Source organism: Micromesistius poutassou, assembly GCF_964030765.1.
Source record: "Micromesistius poutassou genome assembly, chromosome: 12".
In the NCBI taxonomy this organism is placed as follows: domain Eukaryota; kingdom Metazoa; phylum Chordata; class Actinopteri; order Gadiformes; family Gadidae; genus Micromesistius; species Micromesistius poutassou.
Window position 1 is genome coordinate 9,225,299 of NC_140282.1, and position 20,878 is coordinate 9,246,176.

The 20,878-nt window shown below is 45.2% G+C and overlaps 3 protein-coding genes across 3 annotated transcripts; 1 reads left to right on the forward strand and 2 right to left on the reverse strand.

Annotated features, from left to right (window-relative positions):
- Positions 1 to 9,535: 9,535 nt before the first annotated feature.
- c1qtnf4 (C1q and TNF related 4) lies at positions 9,536 to 11,618 on the forward strand (the record flags this gene model as incomplete). The annotated part of the gene is made up of 2 exons (XM_084476634.1): positions 9,536 to 9,895; positions 10,758 to 11,618. The coding sequence occupies 2 exons, from the start codon at positions 9,536 to 9,538 to the stop codon at positions 11,616 to 11,618; spliced, it is 1,221 nt and encodes a 406-aa protein (XP_084332760.1).
- Positions 11,619 to 13,664: 2,046 nt separating this feature from the next.
- Positions 13,665 to 18,509, reverse strand: ndufs3 (NADH:ubiquinone oxidoreductase core subunit S3). Its single transcript, XM_084476659.1, has 7 exons — positions 18,437 to 18,509; positions 18,073 to 18,141; positions 17,791 to 17,888; positions 16,119 to 16,268; positions 15,155 to 15,280; positions 14,545 to 14,664; positions 13,665 to 13,947 (listed from the first exon to the last, which is right to left on the reverse strand). Exons 1-7 carry the CDS (start codon positions 18,489 to 18,491, stop codon positions 13,792 to 13,794), a joined length of 774 nt encoding a protein of 257 aa, XP_084332785.1. The 5' UTR covers positions 18,492 to 18,509; the 3' UTR covers positions 13,665 to 13,791.
- Positions 18,510 to 19,015: 506 nt separating this feature from the next.
- Positions 19,016 to 20,709, reverse strand: ptpmt1 (protein tyrosine phosphatase mitochondrial 1). Its single transcript, XM_084475967.1, has 4 exons — positions 20,409 to 20,709; positions 20,160 to 20,240; positions 19,889 to 20,080; positions 19,016 to 19,293 (listed from the first exon to the last, which is right to left on the reverse strand). Exons 1-4 carry the CDS (start codon positions 20,553 to 20,555, stop codon positions 19,165 to 19,167), a joined length of 549 nt encoding a protein of 182 aa, XP_084332093.1. The 5' UTR covers positions 20,556 to 20,709; the 3' UTR covers positions 19,016 to 19,164.
- Between the last annotated feature and the right edge of the window lie 169 nt (positions 20,710 to 20,878).

Sequence of the window (20,878 nt, forward strand, 5' to 3'; positions counted from 1 at the left end):
AGCTGTGTAAACGCAGTCCATTTACTGTGTATGACGATGTACGACACCTTCTCCATCGCTGGTCTTCCCCGGGCGTCAGTGGAGCCGGAGCCCGGCGGCGGTGTGCATGCGTGGGGGAGGAAGGGTCCCGGGGAGGATGGGGATCGGAGAAGGGGGGGGGGGGGGACGCATCAGAGCGAGACCAGCTAATAAAGGGGACAGGGGCCAGCAGGGCGCTGTCACTGTACCCTGCCGATAACAGACACCCCTGACTCCCCTTTGATTCTCTATCTGCTCTCTGTAAGATAGTAGATACATCAGCCGTCCTCCCCCATGCCCAGCCCCCCCAGGGCAAGGTGGCTGTCACTTCTCCTAGACAGACCGCCTGGTTCCTGATTGTTGTTCCCTCCTTGCTACACGAAGGATGAGGACCTGAGGGAGACACACACACACACACACACACACACACACACACACTCTGCAGTGTAGTATTCTCCTTCTCACTAGCACGTCTAGCAGTCAGAATATACATGTTTACCTTTGGTGCATTTAGAGAAAGGCTATCTTCAGAGCGACGGTTGCTTCTGAAACGTGTGTCTGCCCGGACATAGGGAGTCAAGCCCTGCTAGAAATCTACGAAACAGGGAAGAGACTAGGGCCCGTTCGGTCAGACAGACACCGAGATGGGAGATGTCTCCAATCTAAATGGTCTCATACGAAGGCAGGCACGCACACGCAGTGAACAGGAACAGATATTCTCAAATAGCTTTTAACTCCCAAACAGCTGCCGGACATCCACAGGGTTTCTCACAAATTATTCTCAAATGATAGCGCGCCTAAATTAAATGGCACCTAAAGCGCTGTTAACAGATGCGATCAGCGACGCGTTCTGCTGCATGGCCAGCACAGCAGAGGGTCGTCACAGGTGCGATGGCAAATGGTTTGGTTAAGGTGTGAAATGAGAAAGTGTGCACGGTTTGGATTTAAGGTAATACCTCAGACGGTTTGATCCGAGCAGGGCTAAGTGGTTCCATGGTTAAGGTCTGGCTAAGGGCCGCGGCTACCTTCAGTCACATCTTTAGCAGCAGAATGAGCAGACCGGGAGACACTGGATGCGTCATCGCTTTCCTCAATCTTGCCATTCTCAATGAGGAGCAAAGGTGTTGAACGTGGAAGAGTGTTCTGAACGTAGCCTATTTTTAAGTATGTTAAAAACATATATCATATATCTTCATATATTGAAGTCACGGAACACACCTTCAAGCACTTTGATCCCGGCCTCATCTTTCTTTCATTCTCTTGCCTTACTCCTGGCTCCTGGTCAGAAGTGAGGTATTTTTATATCTCCCCCCCCCCCCCTCCCCCAACCTCCAGTCCTCCACACACACACCCCCACTCACTCTGAGAGGAGGGGCTTTGATATGAGCCCACCTGGGGCCCCCGGCGGCGGGTGTGCGGGCGGACGGGCGGGGTCTGGGTGCTTCTCTCTGGCACAGAGCTTGTTAGGGGCCCGGCCTTCCTGAGTACACATCAATCACTCCCTTCAACCGAAAGGAGAAAATAAACAACACCACTGCTAGCTATTGATTGTGCTGGGAGAGAGAGAGAGCGGAAGAGAGAGAGAGAGAGAGAGAGAGAGAGAGAGAGAGAGAGAGAGAGAGAGAGAGAGAGAGAGAGAGAGGACCCCTGAGGTGGGATGCTCTCGTGATGCGAGGGAGAGAAGTGCCGGGGTTGGTTGTTTTCCTTGGCCCTCGATAAAAACACACTGTGGGGGTGTGAGGGGGGGGGGGGGGGGTTGGGGGGGATGTTGTGCTTGTGCACCATCCCGACAAACCACTTGAAAGCAAATATTGATTTCGATTTCCAAGGGCAACTCCAACCGTGTCAGCAGGTGGTGGATTCTGCTGCGTGGCGTTTTCCGCATGCTCACATCATGTAAGCCTCTCCGCTCCTTCAGCGGGATCGCACTCGCAACCTCGGTTTTTTTCCGGCACGTCAGGGGAACACCTGCTGGGAAGGAAGCATGATTGATGATCTAGGCCTGCCGCCTAGCTGCGGGGTTCTCATGAAACACGAGCCACGGGGCGAACCAGGAGCACCAAAACACCCTCAGCCAGATTTGACGTTGCAGTCTATTTTTTTTCGATGCATAAAAAAAATGCATGTGAACACGCACTCTGTGTTGCGTTTCTATGGAAGCAGTGATTTTCCAATCCAGGTCATCAAGGTGGCTTAGAGTAGGAGTGTAGGTATACTGTGATTCTATACTCTATATTCTATACTCTCTAACCCTTGTTGAGAGAAAGAGAAAGAGAGAGAGACTCATCCACCCATAAACAGACTCATTCCCCTGGACTCACTCTTTCCGCAATAATTGCACTATTGCACACATCCTCCATATTGTAAATACTGTGTATTTAGAGAATTTATAATATAATATCCCACATCTTACTATTTATAGTACTTGGTATAATATCTGATATTTATGTATATTTTGTATTTAACATTTTCTACCTTGACCTCTTTATTGTTCACCTGCTTTTTGCTTTGTAAATTGTTTATTTCTTATGCCAATAAAGCTTTTTTGTATTGAATTGAATTGAATTGAATTGAAAGAGAGTGGGGGGCGATGTAGATGCTCGGATCAGTCGGGCACGAAGGACATCGACCAAGCTCTTTCTCATGGTCATCATGTTCTCTGACTCAATCGATGTGACGGCAGAGTGTGAAGGCAGCATACGGTGTACACACACACCGCGGAAGATCTAGAAGAGAGAGAGCCACTGGTGGTGAGCTCTGCATAGGTTGTGACGAGCCTTGTGTCTCTGGGTTATTTCGAGCTGAGTGGGAGCAGGTGTTTGGGCCACCACACGACCAAACAATAGTTCTCTATGTGTGCCTTTGTTTGATCCAACGGGAGTCTTTCACACAGACAAATGGGCCCGGAAGACAAGCGAGAGAGAGAGAGAGAGAGAGAGAGAGAGAGAGGAATACAATAGAGTAGGAGAGGGAGAGAGAGAGAGAGAGAGAGAGAGAGAGAGAGAGAGAGAGAGAGAGAGAGAGAGAGAGACAGAGAGAGAGATAGAGAGAGAGAGAGAGAGAGAGAGAGAGGAAGAAAGAAAGAGAAAGAGAGAGAGTGGGAGAAAGAAAGAGAAAGAGAGGCGGATACCCAAGGACAATGGAGAGAGGGAGAGAGAGGGACGGAGAGAGAGAGAGTAGTTATGGTCGTAGTTAAAGAACATTTTGGTAAACAAATGACACAGGCAGGCAAGGCTTCTTCTGGACAAAGGAAGGTTGTGTCTGACATTTGGTCAGCCACAAGATGCACCCTGTCCCGCGCTCTTTCTGGGCTTGGCCAAAAGCTGTTACTTTCATTGGATTTGAATGAAAGCCAGTTGGTGTCACACAAAAACAGGGGAAATAACACACTGCGGGTCGTTCAATACATTTACTCGGAGGCAAAACAAATATCAAGAAATGTGTGTATGGTAAATTGTCTTATGAATTATTGTAAAAACCAAGTGGTGTATCCCCGGAAGTATCTGCAGTGCGTCGTAGGAGAGACACCATTTAAACGCCAGCCAAAATAGCAGCCGTCAGCTGTGTGCAGTTGTTTGCCGAGGTCTTAGTATTCTGCTCCAGTATTTGGGCCAATACATTTATCGCTTACAGCAGATGGCCATGCAAAAAGAGCCATTTTCAACACACACTTAATTCATATCAGAGCCCTACAGGGTGTGGGGGTAAGCCTGTGTGCGTGTGCATGTGTGCATGTGCGTGTGTGTGTGTGTGTGTGTGTGTGTGTGTGTGTGTGTGTGTGTGTGTTTTTCTGCATGTGAGTGTGTGGGTCATCCCTCCTAAGATTAGAACATTGGATACCACACAGAGAAAAAAACAAACATACACATCCAACCCCATCCTCAAACAAATGGTCACGGACACAGCACACACAATCAAAGATGATACATGACGCATGTATGCAAATGTTAGAGATTTACACTTGCATTCAAATCCAAAAACCTCTGTCTCTTTCTCCAATCTCTCTCGTTCTCTTTCTCTCTCTTTCACCCCCCCTCTCTGGTTCTCTTTCTCTCTCTTTCACTCTCTCTCTCTCGCGCTCCTCCATCATCTCTCAAGCATCAGTTATTGATTTGCCTCGGGGGATTAAATAAACCATCTCATGCATTTTTCGCTCGATATTATCAGAAACAGTGTAGGTCTCAGGAAATACTGTGATCTGAATGATGCATAACGCTCATGAATACGCTCGTATATGGAAATAAAATACCAGAAGTAGATTGGAAATTGCCTTTGAATGTCCCTGGCTTGAAGAGGGTGCCAAGGCATCATTCGGGTAATGTTTGACGACATCACAGGCCCCATAACATTAAGAAATATTTCTCAAAATGCTTATTTCTACAGTGACCCAGATAGAATCTAGCATGGTAACATAAGGCAACCTGTACGCAACCTATGTGAATGGAAAGGCCTATGGCAACTGGCACCTCGGAATAGATCTAATTTATATCCTTAAAGCGTGAAGTCAAAAATGGGCTCTTCAAATACGCACAATCTGATATAGGCAAGTATTAATTGTTCCTGGTCCAACATCACAACCACCCAATCAGCAGTTGCCTCAAAACCGAACAATCAGCAGTGAGTCCTGTTTTGCAGCACCGTTTTGAATCTCCCCCTCCCAGAACTGTGAGCTAGCTTGCTGCTGCAGACCTACTGTGCAAACGGTAAGTTAAGTAAATAACATACAGACCATATATATGCCTGTTTTTAGCTAGTTGTACCTTGAGACAGGGATAACAAGTCTAATGTTAAACCAGGGACCACAAGTTGTATCTTGAGACAGGGATAACAAGTCTAATATTAAACCAGGGACAACAAGTCTCATCTTGAGTCAGGGCAAACAAGTTAATAATGAGCCAGGGACAACAAGTCTAACTAATGTTGAGCCAGTAAAATAATATGTAGCTAATGCTTCATGCTGAATATAACCACACATTGTGCCCTTCTTGCATTGACAAGAGTCAATGATAACATTAACTTTAGCTAGCCAAAAGCTAGCACACTCCCACTGACAGGAGTAAATTCAATTTTGCTAACTAAGGGAGCTAAAGCTAGCTAAAATCAGGCTTTGCACAAACATCGATCATACAAATATGTACTGTATGTTATCAAAGTATTTAATGCAGTTTGGTAGCTTAAGCTAGCTAGCTAGCTACGTTAGCTAAAACCAGCTAGCTAGGCAAGCTAAAGCTTGCTTAAATCAGACTCGCGTGTAGCACATTTGCACTGACAAAGGTAAATTCTATTTAGCTAAATAAGATAGCTAAACTAGCTAAAAACAGGCATATATATGGTCTGTATGTTATTTACTTAACTTACCGTTTGCACAGTAGGTCTGCAGCAGCAAGCTAGCTCACAGTTCTGGGAGGGGGAGATTCAAAACGGTGCTGCAAAACAGGACTCGCTGCTGATTGGTCGTTTTTGAGGTAACTGCTGATTGGGTGGTCGTAATGTCGGACCAGGCACAATTAATACTTGCCTATATCAGATTGTGCCTTCAAATACAATCAAATGAATCTCAATCTAATTAACGCTATAGGAGGCAAGTAGAAAGGAAAGGAGAGATAAAAGACTCGCCGACGCAGGTCTGATTAAAGGAACTGTGCTATAGGAGGTGTCATGTATGTGTAGGTATTCTGTTCTATAAACTTTGTCTGTGATGAAACCCTGTGGGAGCTCATTATGCTGCAGCATTGTTGATACACCATTTTATCGTTTTTTTGTTTTGATGTTTTCAGCACCAGGCAACAGATTCTCCATGGATTGCTGTCTTTCAGTAAAAAAATACTTATAATAAAAAAGCAGAGCATAATGCACATCCATAGACAATCCAAGCACGTGTGTCTGTGTGCGTCCACGACTGTGTGTGTGTGTGTGTGTGTGTGTGTGTGTGTGTGTGTGTGTGCGTGTGCGTGTGCGTGTGTGTGTGTGTGTGTGTGTGTGTGTGTGTGTGTGTGCGTGTGTGTGCGTGTGTGTGCACTTGTGGAAAGTCAGATGACTCATTCGGTGCACTTCCCCACTTCTCTGCAGAGTAAGTGCAGCGTCCTACTGTTTTGTAAAAGGGAGAGAGAAGATTGCTCCTCCATGGAATACCCTGGTAAGCACTTTGGGATCCTAATGATTGGTTGTTATTGCAGTGCCTTAATTTCATTAAACACTACTGTAATTAGCCTCCATTGTGAGCGGTCGATTGAGCAGTGGTCGCCAAGAACCGCAAGAACCCCAGTGTGGACCCCACATTTATCACGTCGGAGACACACACCGCAGACACACTGACCTTCATGTAAATCAGGTACATCGTGTCCCATGCAATTACATTAGGCACGCATGGAGAAAGAAATCATTTAAGAGCAGCTCCAGGCAGCCATGAGCCAACGGTGTTGTGGAGCCTGGTGAAAGGAAGCAGCGTGCGTGATTAGTGTCATAAAGGGGAAACTGAAGGCATTAGAAACCGTTTTCTTTCCTCTAAAACGCACCGTTGAAGAGTTAACACCAAAACATTGCATGCTCTGCTGAGTTTTAACCTAATCGGATACACAGAATGGTCCTTTTGTTGATCTCTCTTCTAGATTTGGCCCTTTTTAAGTGCGTTATTGATGTGTTAGGCGGGAGGCACGACTAAAGCTCAAAGGTGCAGTTGAAATGGAGAAGTAATTGGTGTGTTGCAGTGCATTAGGTTTGTATTGACTGAGGGACCTAGACTAAGGCGCCTGGATTGTAGTTAGACAGTCAAGAGTCTGATAATTGCGAGGGGGTCTTTATTCGTATATACAATTTCTTTGTTAAAATAACAAAACCTTTTAAATATTGCATAACTTCATACACTGTTTCTGTCAGTACACCGCTGTGACAGAGACATACAGACTACATAATTATGATACAAATTCAGCAACCACTTTTGTTTGATTACCTTGCTTTCTCTCCTGTTAATAATAGCAATCTCCAACAAACAGTACTCGCGTATCATTTTGATTCACCTCAACAATGGTATCATATTTTCATATTCTAAAAATACAAAATGCTTTGTATGTTACACTGACAATCTTGAAGGGTTTCATATGAATGAATGTATGTTAACTATCTCTCGCATTAGGTTCCCCGGTGGCGATTGAGCATATGGCCCACTGATGAAAGCATTTGCAATGTTAGGAATGTTACGAACCCGGTGCCTGTGGCAACACGTTTTGAATCTCTGGGAAAAGTTTCCAATTATCACAGTCATTTCTAACCTTTTAATAAGGTGTCACCACAAACGACGAAAAGGAAATCTTTGAGATTGGCCCGAATCTTCGACATTGTATTCAGTGTAACAGTGTATTCTGTATTTCAACCTTTATGTAGGATCTGTTCTATGATTATTGTTATCGTTATCTCTGTATTATTAATATATCAACAACATAAAGTCAGTAAACTGAAAACTGGGGGGGGGGGGGGGGGGGTAGATAGAAATATATATGTATATAAATAAATCTAAATTGAAAAACATTATTGATAAATATAATAACAGAAACTTCCATCATTGAGTACTGTGCCATGTTTGCTTCATGAGTGAGTAACACTAACATACAACATGTGTTACCAACCCTACCAAAGTAACATACGTTAGTGCATTTTCAACAAAAACAAATATGGACCAAAAAAAAAAGTAATCTCTCCTCAACCATATCGATGTAATCCCCTTCTTCCTTCAACATTGGCGCAGTGTGCGGTAGCTGTGGCCAAGCCTTCCCCTCCTGACCTGCTTTCCCCTGGTGAGCAGGCGAACTCGCTAGGACCCTCGGTGAGCGCTCCTCAGGGGGGCCCGCAGCGCCTGGTGAACGGTTGTAGCCATTAGCGCCGCCGTCTGCTCTGTGAGCGGCCGATAGCTCTGCCGCCTCCGCAGCTTCTTGTTGGTTCATTAGAGCGGGACCACCAGACAACACGGGACGTCTCCCGGATAATAAAAGACCTATTAATACCTCGCTCCTCTGCTGAGAGCAATCTGCCCGGAAGGTTTAAAAAAAGAGCGGGGCAGCAGGTAGCAGCGGGGCCCCGGCGGTTATGGTGCAGGATGTGTTTAATTGACACACACACACACACACACACACACACACACACACACAAACTTTATCTTCAAATGCATAAACTTGAACAAGTTGTGGTCGGTGGTTCAAAAGTAGAAGAGAAGGCGTGGTTTGGCGCAGTGGTAGAGGCAGAGTGAGGACATATGAGCCAGAGAACAAAGTCCTGAAGGATGAGCAGTGGAAGAATCCCAGCAGTCCCCTGGGGGCTAGCAACGCTTGGTAGTAATAAGTATTAATGTGGAAGCTGTGTGCAATCAATAGGAACCGAATGGGGGAGCAAAGTGAATTCCACATGTTTAGTTCAGTTCAGAGGCTCGAGCAACTTGCAAGCCTGGTTTATTCCAATAAGTGTACAGCCTGTTCATAGGATACTGCTAGAGCATGACCTATATTTGATCTTTGTATATATCTATAACACCAAATGTATTTTGTATGTTTTTTTTACTGTAATGTTGTTGATGCTGTTGTTATCTGTTTTTGACAATTGTTTGTAATGTCTAGTATGTTTTTATCGTGCTTTGAACTTCCTGCCCAGGGACCACAGGTGCAAATTAGCTGTTTAGCTAACCCTGGTATAGAACCTGTTCTATACATGGTCCCTGTTAACAAAAACCAATAAAATAAACTAAACTAAACTATACTGTATTCAAGAGGTCAAAGCTCATATAGATGGTAAAACGAAATCAGAGATGGATAAATTAATAATTATGTGTATTCAATGCACTAGAGACAACATTGCAACAATAGACTTTATACTGGAGACCGTCAATAATCGTTATCGAGTGATCGAGTGATTGAGTCATTCATCTGTTGGCCGGAAATATGGTTGTCTTTCATTGAAATATGTATGATCATTGGTTGAATGCCTCCATCTTTACAGATGCCAATGAAAGCCTCACATGAATATAATATAATAAATGTCTAGTGAATGAAAAGCTTTACTAGAATACAATAGATGGCTGCATGAAAGGCTCTATAGCATGTAATAGAAAATAAACCTGTTGGATGTAAGGTGCTACTAGAATATAAGTGATATATTAATGGCTGTTGAATGAAGGCTCTCCCCTAATAAGTGCATGTTTAATGAAAGGATCTACCAGAATAGATGGCTGTTTAATGAAAGGATCTACCAGAATAGATGGCTGGTTAATGAAAGGCTCTAACAGAATGCATGCCTGTTGAATGAAAGGTACTAGTTGAAAGCTGTCTATGCTTCATCATGTTTTTATGCTTCATCCTGTTTTTTGTGCAATATCTTTGTGTCTGTATGTCAAGGCTCCCTTGAAAAAATAGGCTGAAGGTCTCAATGGGACTCACCTGGATAAATAAAGGTTAAATAAAAAAATAAATAAAAAAAAGGCTCTAACTGTTGAATGAAGCACCGTCCTGACCCAAGGCTGTCCCTCTCAGGTAGGATGCTGCTCCCTGCCACTGTGATGCTTCCTGTGCTGCTGGCCGTGGGCTGGGCCGGCGGCGCCCGCGGCTTCGCCCGGCTCAACCAGGATGTGGCGCTGCGCTCGGCCTTCTCCGTGGCGCGCACCAACAGCATGGAGGGCGGGCCCAAGATGACGGTGACTTTCGACGCCGTCTACGTCAACATCGGCGGCGACTTCGAGGCCAAGGCCGGCCTGTTCCGCTGCCGCATCCCTGGGGCGTACTTCTTCTCCTTCACCGTGGGCAAGTTCCCCCACAAGGACCTGTCCGTCATGCTGATGAAGAACCGTAACGAGGTGCAGGCCATCGTCTACGAGGAGAACTCTGGGGAGGAACGCAAGGTAACCACTGACCACGGGGGGGCGCTGACTGTGTTGTGTGTTGTCCGCTAGGGGTGGGAATCAAAAGTGACCTATGATACAATATGTGATACATGGCCCACAATACCTTTAATGCAGTGCTTCTGCGATAATCAATATATTGTTTGACAATTGTATAACGATATGTCACGATATATGTCTAACGATGATTACAAAATGACAGTGAAAAAGTAATTGTGTGCTTGATTTCTTTTTTTTTTTTTTTTTTTTTTCTGTCTTTGAATTATTATTATATTTCCTATATATATATATATTTTAATCTATATTTGGCAATGATATATATCGACGTGTCGATATTTTGTCCCACCCCTATCGTCCACACTGGAGGACTCGATGCGAGGACTGAAGCGATGTGGTCTGAAGTGTATCCCACTATGGATGAGATTCTGATATTGTGCTGAAATAATGATGAAGAATAACTTTATAAATTATTAGGACACTTTGGACAGCAGAATATTTGATTTAATCGTAGACCGTGATCATAGGAAGAAACAGGCAGCAAACTTACCAAGAATACATTCAATGAGACAATCGGTGTACATGATTCTTATAGAAATAAGGACTAAACGCTTAAGCCATAGAGGGCCCCGGCCAAGAGACATCCTAATTGGATGTTTCACTGCAGTATGGAGACCGTCACGGTCAAAGGGGTATGTGTGGGTTTTTGCGATGAGAGGAATGATTAGATGGGAATTGCATATAGGGAGCAGGGCTGTGGGGCAGAGATGACTTATGGGTTATGCATGTGGACGGTATTGCTTACATATGAGGAGACTCCCGGTCTATTGTCACTGTCTATAAAGTGTTCATTATTCCCCCTCAGGTGCAGAGCCAGAGTGTCATGCTGGCTCTAGACTTCGGCGACACCATATGGCTCCGTCTCCACGGCGACCCCCGCTATGCGCTCTACAGCAACACGGGCCACTACACCACCTTCAGCGGCTACCTGGTCTACCCGGACACCTACGACTACCAGTCCCAGCAGCACCGCCAGCACAGCGCCTACATCTCCCAGCAGGCACCTCTGCAGGAACACACCACACCCCCCAAAGACAAAACGGCCGTGGAGCGCGACGTGTTGGCACTGAACGACCAGAAGAAGCAGCAGGAGGAGGAGGAGGAGCACGTCAAAGAGGAGGCGGTCGAAGAAGAGGATGTGGAGGAGGAGGAGGAGGAGGAGGAGGATGAGGAGGAGGAGGATGACCAGCGCTCCGCCTTCTCGGTGGGGCGCACCCAGAGCATCATGGGAGTGGACCAGCGGGGCCTGCCCCAGCACCAGCCCGTCAGCTTCGACGCGGCCTTCGTCAACATCGGCGAGGACTTCAACCTGACGCTGGGCGTGTTCACCTGCCGTGTGGGCGGAGCCTACTACTTCTCCTTCAACGTGGGCAAGCTGCCCCACAAGACGCTGTCGGTGAAGCTGATGAAGAACCAGCTGGAGGTCCAGGCCATGATCTACGACGACAGCCAGGGGGAGAAGGCCCTGCAGAGCCAGAGCCTGATGCTGGCCCTGAAGCCAGGGGACACCGTGTGGCTGTACTCCCACCAGAAGGACGGCTTCGGGGCGTACAGCAACCACGCCAAGTACATCACCTTCACCGGCTTCCTGGTTTACCCCGACGTCCCTGCCCCCGCCCCCGCAATCATCAGCAGCCAATCAAAGGCCGGGGAGAGGAAACCCTAGTGGTGGGGAGGTCCGGAGACAGGAGAGGGCCGCAGGTGGAAGGAAGCCAGGGACTTGTATGAGATGGAGTAGGCTGTGGAACACGGACGAGGACTCAGGAGTAGTGAGGTTTGTGGGTTGGACGCTGAAGACGTTGGAAGGAGTCTAAGGCAGGAGCTGATGTGTAGATATATTTTGCTTTGCGGCAGACTTGCTATACAGTCTGGGGAACCACCTGTCTTCTATGTAGAGCTGACTGCATCCCCGGGATTACCCTTCATTGTACTGCAGAACCACATGGGCCCATGAGTGACTGGCAGTGATGTTAAATGCTTCTCCCATTCTTTAGGAAAAAAACGGACTGAGAAAAAAATGGAACAAAAATGGTTTCTCATGTATTCTTGATGGTTTACAAAGTGTGTGAAAATCATGTGGACAGTTTTGTGTGAAAAGTCGTATTTCTTTTTATATTTCACTTGAGAGAAATGGTCACAGAGAGAGAGGGATATAAAGAATGTGTCAAACTGTAGACAATATCCATTCTGCTTCCAATGTCTTTTAGCACATGCTTATTACCCTGTGGGGACATGGCCACAATTTATCGTCCAATTCTGGCAAGAAAATAACTGATGTCTTCGGATACTGAACACTGTGGAGGAAAAGATTAATTGCTCATCTCATGCCAATAACCATGTCTGTTCGATTTCAGACTGCTGCGAGACACACGACGTTGCCCATTTTGTAATCAACTCTGACTTAATTAATTCACCTCTTTCCGCTCGACAGGCGCCATTTGAATTAATACTTTGCTATGGTATAATATTCCATTTTGTTTGAAGCAATTCCATTCCACATGAGATCAGAGCTCATACGCAAGATCCACTCTGCTTACAAGCAAGACAGTTGAATTAACTATAGAACGTCCAAGACTTATTTGGTGTAATGTACCATGGCAATGAGGCCAGAGTGGTCTGTGGAGAGCTCGTAACAAGGCACCAGCCCCCCTGGATTCACTCATAGCCGACACACAACAGCAACAGCAGACTTCCATTTCTCTCCCTCACCGCTAAACTGAATGGAAGCACGCTGTGGTGCTAAATGCGCGTCTGTCACAGTAAAACGTCAGTGGCTTTAATGTGTTCCCTGTCGTTATCTGTAACGTGCCCACCTGGTGAAACAGTGGGACAGATGTTTTATGTGAATGCTTTGGTTCTGCTAAATGGGGCCGAACTAAACCAAAATAACTTTCACTCTCAACTTCCACCCAGGGAAAGGTTGACCGCACTACAATGGGGACAGGGAGATGAAAAGGCAACGGAGATGACTTGTGGGAGATGAAATAGTGATTGTAATTCTTTTGACAACCTCAAATGGGAGCTTGTGTTTTGTGCATGCATGCCGTAAGAAATCCTCTGAAATAAAAAAATCTAAAAGTACATTTCCACAGCTTGACGGTCCCGATACATTACTTGTAACAATGTTGTTCTAACGCAACAGAAGTTCTGTACAATGTGTTGGATGTATGCTTCTTATTCTCCAATAAAAAAAAAAAGTCTTGATGTCAATCCAAGCTGTGTGGACGTGCACACAAACTATTCAGATACTGCAGCTATTATTTTGATTTGGCTCAAGGAAAAACACATGTATAGAGTCAAGCCAGCCATGATCTTTTATAAACACTAACTATATTGTGGTTGGCCTGGTCCAACACAAAAAATGTATAAAAAAAAAGGACTGATTATTGTTGTATCTGTAAATTGTGTGAAATATTTTGAATATTTTATTACATGTAAACAAAAGCGTTGAAAACTTGCATAAATAAAATGGAAGAAATATTTAAATACAGGCTTCCTGGTTATTTGTTTTCTTAATATTCCCTGACTTTTATCAGTTATATTTTCTATTAAGTAATGGTCTGCTTTTCCAGTGTCAGGGTTAAGCTGCATCATGATAGAAGGGGCCTTTACTCTGCTAATGCCACTAACAGAAAACGTAGGGTTTCAGATAACTTCTAACTGTCACACACGACGACAACAACCAACAATAACCACCAGCACACACAGCACACTGTGTTATTAGTCCATTTATTTACATAAATATTTCCAAAGGCTTTTCGAGAAGGGTGGAGTTACACATACAGAACAAACGGTGGCGCTGGAGGCGTTTGCTGCAGTGGAACCGCTCCCAGGGCCGGTTACTTCTTCTCCTCGGGGGCCTCCAGCTGGGGGGCCTTGGCCTCCCGGTGGGCAGGGAACACCTCCCAGGGGCTGTTCAGGTCGAACTTGCGGAACTCCTGTGTCAGCTCCACGGGCTCGGCCACCACACGCTTCACCTCGTCGTCATAGCGCACCTGTGGGGCAGAGCCGGAGAACATCGTGTTACTGCTGCTGCTTGTTGACACAACGGTGGGAGGACTTTTACTAGAGCTTTATTGAGAGAGAGAGAGAGAGAGAGAGCTTTAGTGAGAGAGAGACAGCTTTAGTGAGAGAGAGAGCTTTAGTGAGAGAGAGAGAGCTTTAGTGAGAGAGAGCTTTATCGAGAGAGAAAGAGAGAGCTTTATCGAGAGACAATTAGAGAGAGGGGCGAGAGCGAGAGAGCGCTTTATCGAGAGAAAGAGAGCTTTAGCGAGAGAGAGAAAGAGAGAGAACTTTATCGAGAGAGACAATTAGAGAAAGGGGCAAGAGAGTGAGAGCTTCATCGAGAGAGAGAGATTGAGACATATCTATCTATCTATCTCTAGATATATATATATATATATATCTATATCTATCCATCTTTCAAATTATGTTAACATTGATCCTAATTTCATAAAAAGTCCCACCTCAGTGTCTTGAGTACTATAGTTCACCCAGTACTTGTTCACATCTCTGAATACAACTGCTAAACCAGAGACCCATCGATGGCCTGGGATAAGACCCCTTTAAACACGAAAGCAAGCAGGACTCACCTCAACGTATCCAGACAGGGGGAAGTCCTTTCTGAAGGGGTGACCCTCAAACCCGTAGTCCGTCAGAATACGTCTCAGGTCGGGGTGGTTGGCGAAGAACACGCCATACATGTCCCAGACCTGGAAGCACACAAACACAAGGCTTTATACACGAGTCCTACCCTCTCTGGTGAAGTCTGATGAAGATGACGCCAATATAACGGGCTGTTTAAACTAGATAGAAAAAAAAGTAAAAGTCCATTATTTTGGAGGAAAATCTGATTGAAAGCCAAGACACGCTTAGCAGTTATTCCTATTGATCACCAAGAGGTGGAAGAATTTAGTTTAAAACTGCGGTACAAATGTCAAACCCCACCCCATTAAAACCGTTATTCAATGCACTTTTTGGCCTTTTCTCAACTAACATTCAGAAGGGCCAGCAAATTAAATGCAATAAAAAGAATGACCAGTAGCAACGGACAACGCGTAATGCAGACTTTAGATTTGTATGTTTTCTCCACTGTGTTCAGAGTGCCACATAATATGACATGTTAGTCCTGGGAACACAGATATTGGCGTTTGAGACAGTTGTGAGGGACAGGGTAATGTTTGTGTGCCAATGGAAGCTCACCTCCCTCTCGTACCAGTTGGCGGCCTGGTGCACGCTGACGGCCGAGTCCACGGGCGTCAGCTCGTCTGTGTAGGTCTTCAGCCGAATGCGGGAGTTATAGCGCAGGGACAGCAGGTTGTACACAATCTGTGAGCCGTCACACATGGAGAAACACAAGTTAGGAAAAAGCACAAATGGAAATCACACCACCAACCTGAGATGTTGCACTTTGTTTAAGACACCTTAACGATTCTGTAGGAGATGTAAGAGCTATACATTGATTTTTGAAATGGCCTAGCCATCAGTCAGCTCAAGTGAAATGATCTGTGACGATATCTGTTCATTTTGAATTGTCAAATTGTCTGCATGAGACTATATGGATTTTAGATCCTAGGCTCCTTTCTGACCAATCAGGAGATCTCTTCCCTGCTCGGTTCAGGGAGTCCTTCTAGCCTGTTAACCCAGGGTTGGGAATGCTACACTTGTCATTGGCAGAGGAGCAAAGAGGAAGGGGGGGATTCTTTGGGTTGTTTATTTTCAAAATGTTGATCTCTTCTGTTCTCTTCGCTTCACAACACTCAAATCTTAACTAAAAGCACATTTAACTGTGTATATATAAGAGAGACCAACACCCATTGAATACATATTTGTTTGTTTTGGTTGAGAGCGCTCCAAAGAGTCAACTACCATTCAGAAAAATAGGTTTAGTTTCTGAATTAGTCCAAAAAGGTTTGATTTAATCTGCTTGATTTAATCATCTAATCTTTAATCATTTAATCATAATAAAAAAGAAGCAGATAAAAATAAGCTTTGTTAGGCCTGGTTCATCCAAGGCCTTCTCTTCTCATATACCATAAATACAGTTTATCCGTGTGTGTGTCGTTCATGTTTGAATATCCAACATGTGCACGTTAGTATGAAGAAGGACTAAGTGTGTGCGTGGTTCCTTAAGACCCGCGTGTGTGTCCGGTGCCCTGAGCCTCACCTCAAAGCGGTTCTCCCGCGAGGGGATGTCCACGGCGGTGAGGTCGATCATGCTGCGGAACTGAGCATTGGTGTGGTCCCTGAGGAAGGTCAGCATGGGAACCACGCCGTCAGAGTGGATCATCACCTCCAGCTCGTTGTAGCATGTCACCTGGAAGAGAGAGAGAGACACACACTTTAGCAAGCCGCATTTCTCCCCCATTATGACCTTTGTGGATGACACATTTGTGCAATATGTTTTATTATACGTGTGAATCCACGTTAAATGTGAGTCACAAAAAGGGGCAGTCCAGTAAATTGAACACAATGAGGCGGCGTAGTTAGAAAAAGGTTTTAAATCATTTGGTGAAACAAAAATAAATCAAAATTATTTCCAACTAATAATATTTCGATTCAGTTACCAACAGGTTGACCAAATGACGCATCAGTTTGCCAGTTGTCAGTTGGCGGAAGAAAGAGTATTTTGTAAAGACTCCAACCCCCCTCTAGCATTCTGCAGCCCAGCCGCTGCCAGCAGACTAACAGCCGACTGACGAGGGAGAGAACCTGGCGTTCCCACAGGGACTTCCTTGGATGTACCGGGAGACTTTCCTCTAGGCTGCAGACCTTGCCCTGCTGCCTCGTGTAGTGATGCCGGCAGAGACCTACATCTATGAAAGAGCCCTACATCCATGGTAGTCCCTACATCCACCGTAGAGCAGAGCCCTACATCCAGAGTAGAGCCCTACATCCACAATAGAGCCCTACATCCACAGTAGACCCCTACATCCACAGTAGACCCCTACATCCATGGTAGACCCCTACATCCACGGTAGACCCTACATCCACAGTAGACCCTACATCTATTAAAGAGCCCTACATCCACAGTAGAGCCATACATCCACAGTAGACCCCTACATCCACGGTAGACCCCTACATCCACGGTAGACCCTACATCCACAGTAGACCCTACATCTATTAAAGAGCCCTACATCCACAGCAGACCCCTACATCCACAGCAGACCCCTACATCCACAGTAGAGCCATACATCCACACCAGACCCCTACATCCACAATAGAGCCCTACAGCCACAGTAGGTCCTACATCCATGACAGACCCCTACATCCACAGTAGAACATCCACGACAGAGCCCTACATCCACAACAGAACCCAACATCAATGGTAGACCCTACATCCACAGTGGCGCACAGCCGCCATCTTGGGGGCGGAGTCTATGTAAATGTCGTTGCCGTTAGTGTGTTACTTTTTTGTGTATTCGAGAAGCTGCTCGTGGTCACAACACTCTTCCTTCGGCCAATCGACGAGGTAGGAAAGGGATGGACAACGCGTCATTGGTGGAACGTGACAATATAAACTACATCCAATTATTGGACATTGTTTTGGAAAATTGCCCAAAATTGTTTGAAGATTCTTTCCCAGTACCCCAACAGGAGCCTTAATGTGTTAAATCTGTGGAATTTTAACAACCCCTGTCAACAACCCACACACTGATTTAGAACAAGTAGAAGATATTTTGAGAGACCATCGGCAGAAATAATAAATATGTAAATAATATAACTCATGAATTCTGCCAAGACAACCTCAATTAGAGATATTGCCTCACCACCCACACAGCAGCCAGAGGTTGGTAGAAGGCTGTGGATGATTCACACTTCAGTATTGTTTTACTCACCTCAACCTGCTGGACATATTTGGGCATCATCTCAGCCACATACTCTCCGAACGCTGCGAGCTGGTTGTGAGTGACTGCATCCTTGGGCCGGACCGTGGCTGTACACAGGGAAGAGGAGAACCTAACTTAGAGTCAGTCTAACTCACTGCCCTAGTATTGCAGTTTCTGGTGCATGTTTCTGACCTAGTGTGCATGTCTACTACCAGCGTGAACCTGATCGGTCTGTACCACAAATGTCTTGTTTATTAATAATTTAACAATGTAATATAATAGTGTGCATACGTTTTGTTTCAGTGGAAGTCGTCTCCAGCCTCGCCTGCTGCTGGAGGATACCTGCACTCCGGCTGGCGACTGGAAAATAAAAGGTTGATATCATGACACCCCCTGGAATAGATCACTCAGCATGATAACAGATGCAATATATTACTACTTCTACACACATCCATGCTGACAGAGTCAGTTGTCATTCATCTGCACGTCTGTGCAGGAGAGCGTTAGCATTAGCTAGCTCAGAGGTCATCCTGGAGACACTGGGTCGGTGGACACGGGACCACTGACCCTGTACTGGGAGGTCCCCGTGTCGTCTATGTATATCAAGAGGATAAAGTGAATTGCCGAATATGAAAGGTGTCTAAGATGTACTCACTGTTCAGACTTCTCCCCAGCCCTCCGCGGACACAGCGCATCAACGACGCCGCCATGTTGGATAATGTTGTCTGCGATCTGCGTCTGCGCAGTGAGAGCGTCGACTAGATTGTTCGTGGCTCTTTGTCGCCATCTACAGGACGCTGTGTGTTATTTACTGTCCCTATGACAGGACGATGGGTTTTATTTAATCATAAAAATAAAAAAATGACGTGCTTTATCATGCAACTAAAGACATATACTTTGAATAATATTACTATTTGTTTTTGGGGAAATGCATGTACTAGTGGAATAAGTACATACTGTTAAAGGGTAAAATGGGTCAAATGTTTTACCCATGGTAAAAATAAAATAAAAACTACATTCCTGCAAGTATGTTCAGTTTGTTCCCTCCAATGTTTCATACATGTTTAGTTTTGCCAGTGAAAGGTACACAAGAGTTACAAATATGCTGTTTGTTGTATGGCGTGTAACTCCCAATATGTTGAAAACCCATCTTGATACATTGAGTGAAGTTTGACGGGTACACAATAATGAGAATGACAAGCTTTAGAAATTATTTATTTTCTGAATTGGCAAGTTTCAACGATACCTTATATGAAAAATACAATATTGTTTTGGACGCACATTTTAAGAACATTTTACAATGTAAAAAAAACAAAATAAAGCAGATGAAAATGTACAATTATATCTACTAGGAATCTGTATCTCCTGTGGTCCTGGAGCCACTCAGCTGGAGTCCTCACACACCTGCTGGCGGTACGCCCTGAGCGCGGCCTGCTGGGCCGAGTGGATCAGGACGTGGGGCCGGAGAGTGAGCAGCGCGCGGTGGGCCTCCTCCGGGGTCCAGCAGTGGAGCTGTTGGGATTACGTCGACAGAACTCTTATCAAAAGGGATAAAACACATTGGATAGAGTAATAGTGTACGCTTATTGTATGTTGTACGTGCTTACACTTGAGGACTAATGCTCATCGTACTTAGCATTGCGTAGCATCTTATCCCAGCTATCTTTGGTGTATACAGGGATACTGGGTTAACCTAGCGATTGTTAGTGCTTTGCACTTGGTTCTATGAACATGCTTACCGTTCTGACGGGGATATATATTGTTTCTTCCTCTTCTGACAAATGTACTGTAAGTCGCTTTCGGATAAAAGTGTCTGCTAAATTCCCTAAATGTAAATGTAATACACTAACATAGAATTATATAGTACGGTGGCTATGGTTTTAATGTGATGGTTTGGTTTAAGTAAGAAACAGAATCATTCAGCAGCTAGAAATACCAAATATTAACCCAATCAACGATGTGGTCAGGAAACAGTGAAAGACCCCACACATTTCAATGTACTAAAAAACACACAAGTCAACTCAAACGGTTCAGTGTAGCAGTGGGAGTGCTCTTTGATGTTGTGAACCAATGTTGTGAATCAGCTCCTACAGTGCGCGTCACTGACCCGTATGAGGTAGGCAGCGACCACCGTGGCGCTGCGGCAGCGCCCGGCCTTACAGTGGACGTACACGCTGCTGCCCTCCTCTCGGTGGCGCATGACAAACTCCACGCCCCTGTGGAGGTTCTCCAGGCTGGGTACCCCCGTCAGGTCCACGGTGCTCAGCCTCAGCTGCTCCACCCCCGCGGCCCGCCACTCCTACAGGCAGAGGACCTCGCGTTAAATGGACTGGATTTATGGACTTACTGGGATTACATTTACATCCTCATGCACTCACCTCAGCAGAGTTGCAGAAGTATTTAGTTTCATATTCTTCGTTCATGGTGATGACCCCTCTCACATTTTCGTTTTGGACCAACTAGAGAAACAAAATAAAAACAGTTATTAAAAGGAAAGATACTGGCTAGAAACCAGTGACATTCATCAGAGACCATTATATTAGTACATTATATGTGATAATGTACTTATGTATATTATTTAACTGTACAATGCAACGTGTTTAGATATATTATACAGCATAGTTTACCTCTTTTGTCATTGACTTGAATGGCAGGGCTCCCAGTATGACGGTCTGGTCCACCCGGGTGAACCAGTGCCTAGAGGACACCTTCTCCATGACCACATTGTAGGCTAAGGTGGGGTAAAACAGCAGCCTGGCCAGCGCTCCAGACATGGTGATAGGTGTAAGAACAATTGTCGCTAAAACTGAGTCATGAAGTTCTGGATGCACACGTTATTTTAGGATACATGTGATGCTTTGATTCCTACATTCATTGAGTTGTAGTTGACATGTTGTGTACAGTGGAAAGATAACCAACCTAACATGACATCCGGCTTTCTTCTTCGTTTTCTCAAAATTGTGCGTAGGGGAATTGCTGCCCCCACAGGTGGACAAGACCAGTTCATGTTTCAAGCAAGTTCAGCCCAAACCCAAACAAGTTTGAAATTACATAGATTAGTCAATTCATATATATATTTTTATCTTTAGGTCATTTA

Excerpts from the sequence above, each read along its gene's own strand:
- ndufs3 (XM_084476659.1), bottom strand. The coding sequence starts at position 18,491 with ATGGCGGCGTCGTTGATGCGCTGTGTCCGCGGAGGGCTGGGGAGAAGT. Across the intron at positions 16,269-17,790 it reads AATATGTCCAGCAGGTTGAG|GTGACATGCTACAACGAGCT; the intron begins GTGAGTAAAACA and ends TCTCTCTTCCAG. Across the intron at positions 14,665-15,154 it reads CCAACTGGTACGAGAGGGAG|GTCTGGGACATGTATGGCGT; the intron begins GTGAGCTTCCAT and ends GTGTGCTTCCAG.
- ptpmt1 (XM_084475967.1), bottom strand. The coding sequence starts at position 20,555 with ATGTCTGGAGCGCTGGCCAGGCTGCTGTTTTACCCCACCTTAGCCTAC. Across the intron at positions 20,241-20,408 it reads TCAAGTCAATGACAAAAGAG|TTGGTCCAAAACGAAAATGT; the intron begins GTAAACTATGCT and ends TTGTTTCTCTAG. Across the intron at positions 20,081-20,159 it reads ACTTCTGCAACTCTGCTGAG|GAGTGGCGGGCCGCGGGGGT; the intron begins GTGAGTGCATGA and ends CTCTGCCTGTAG.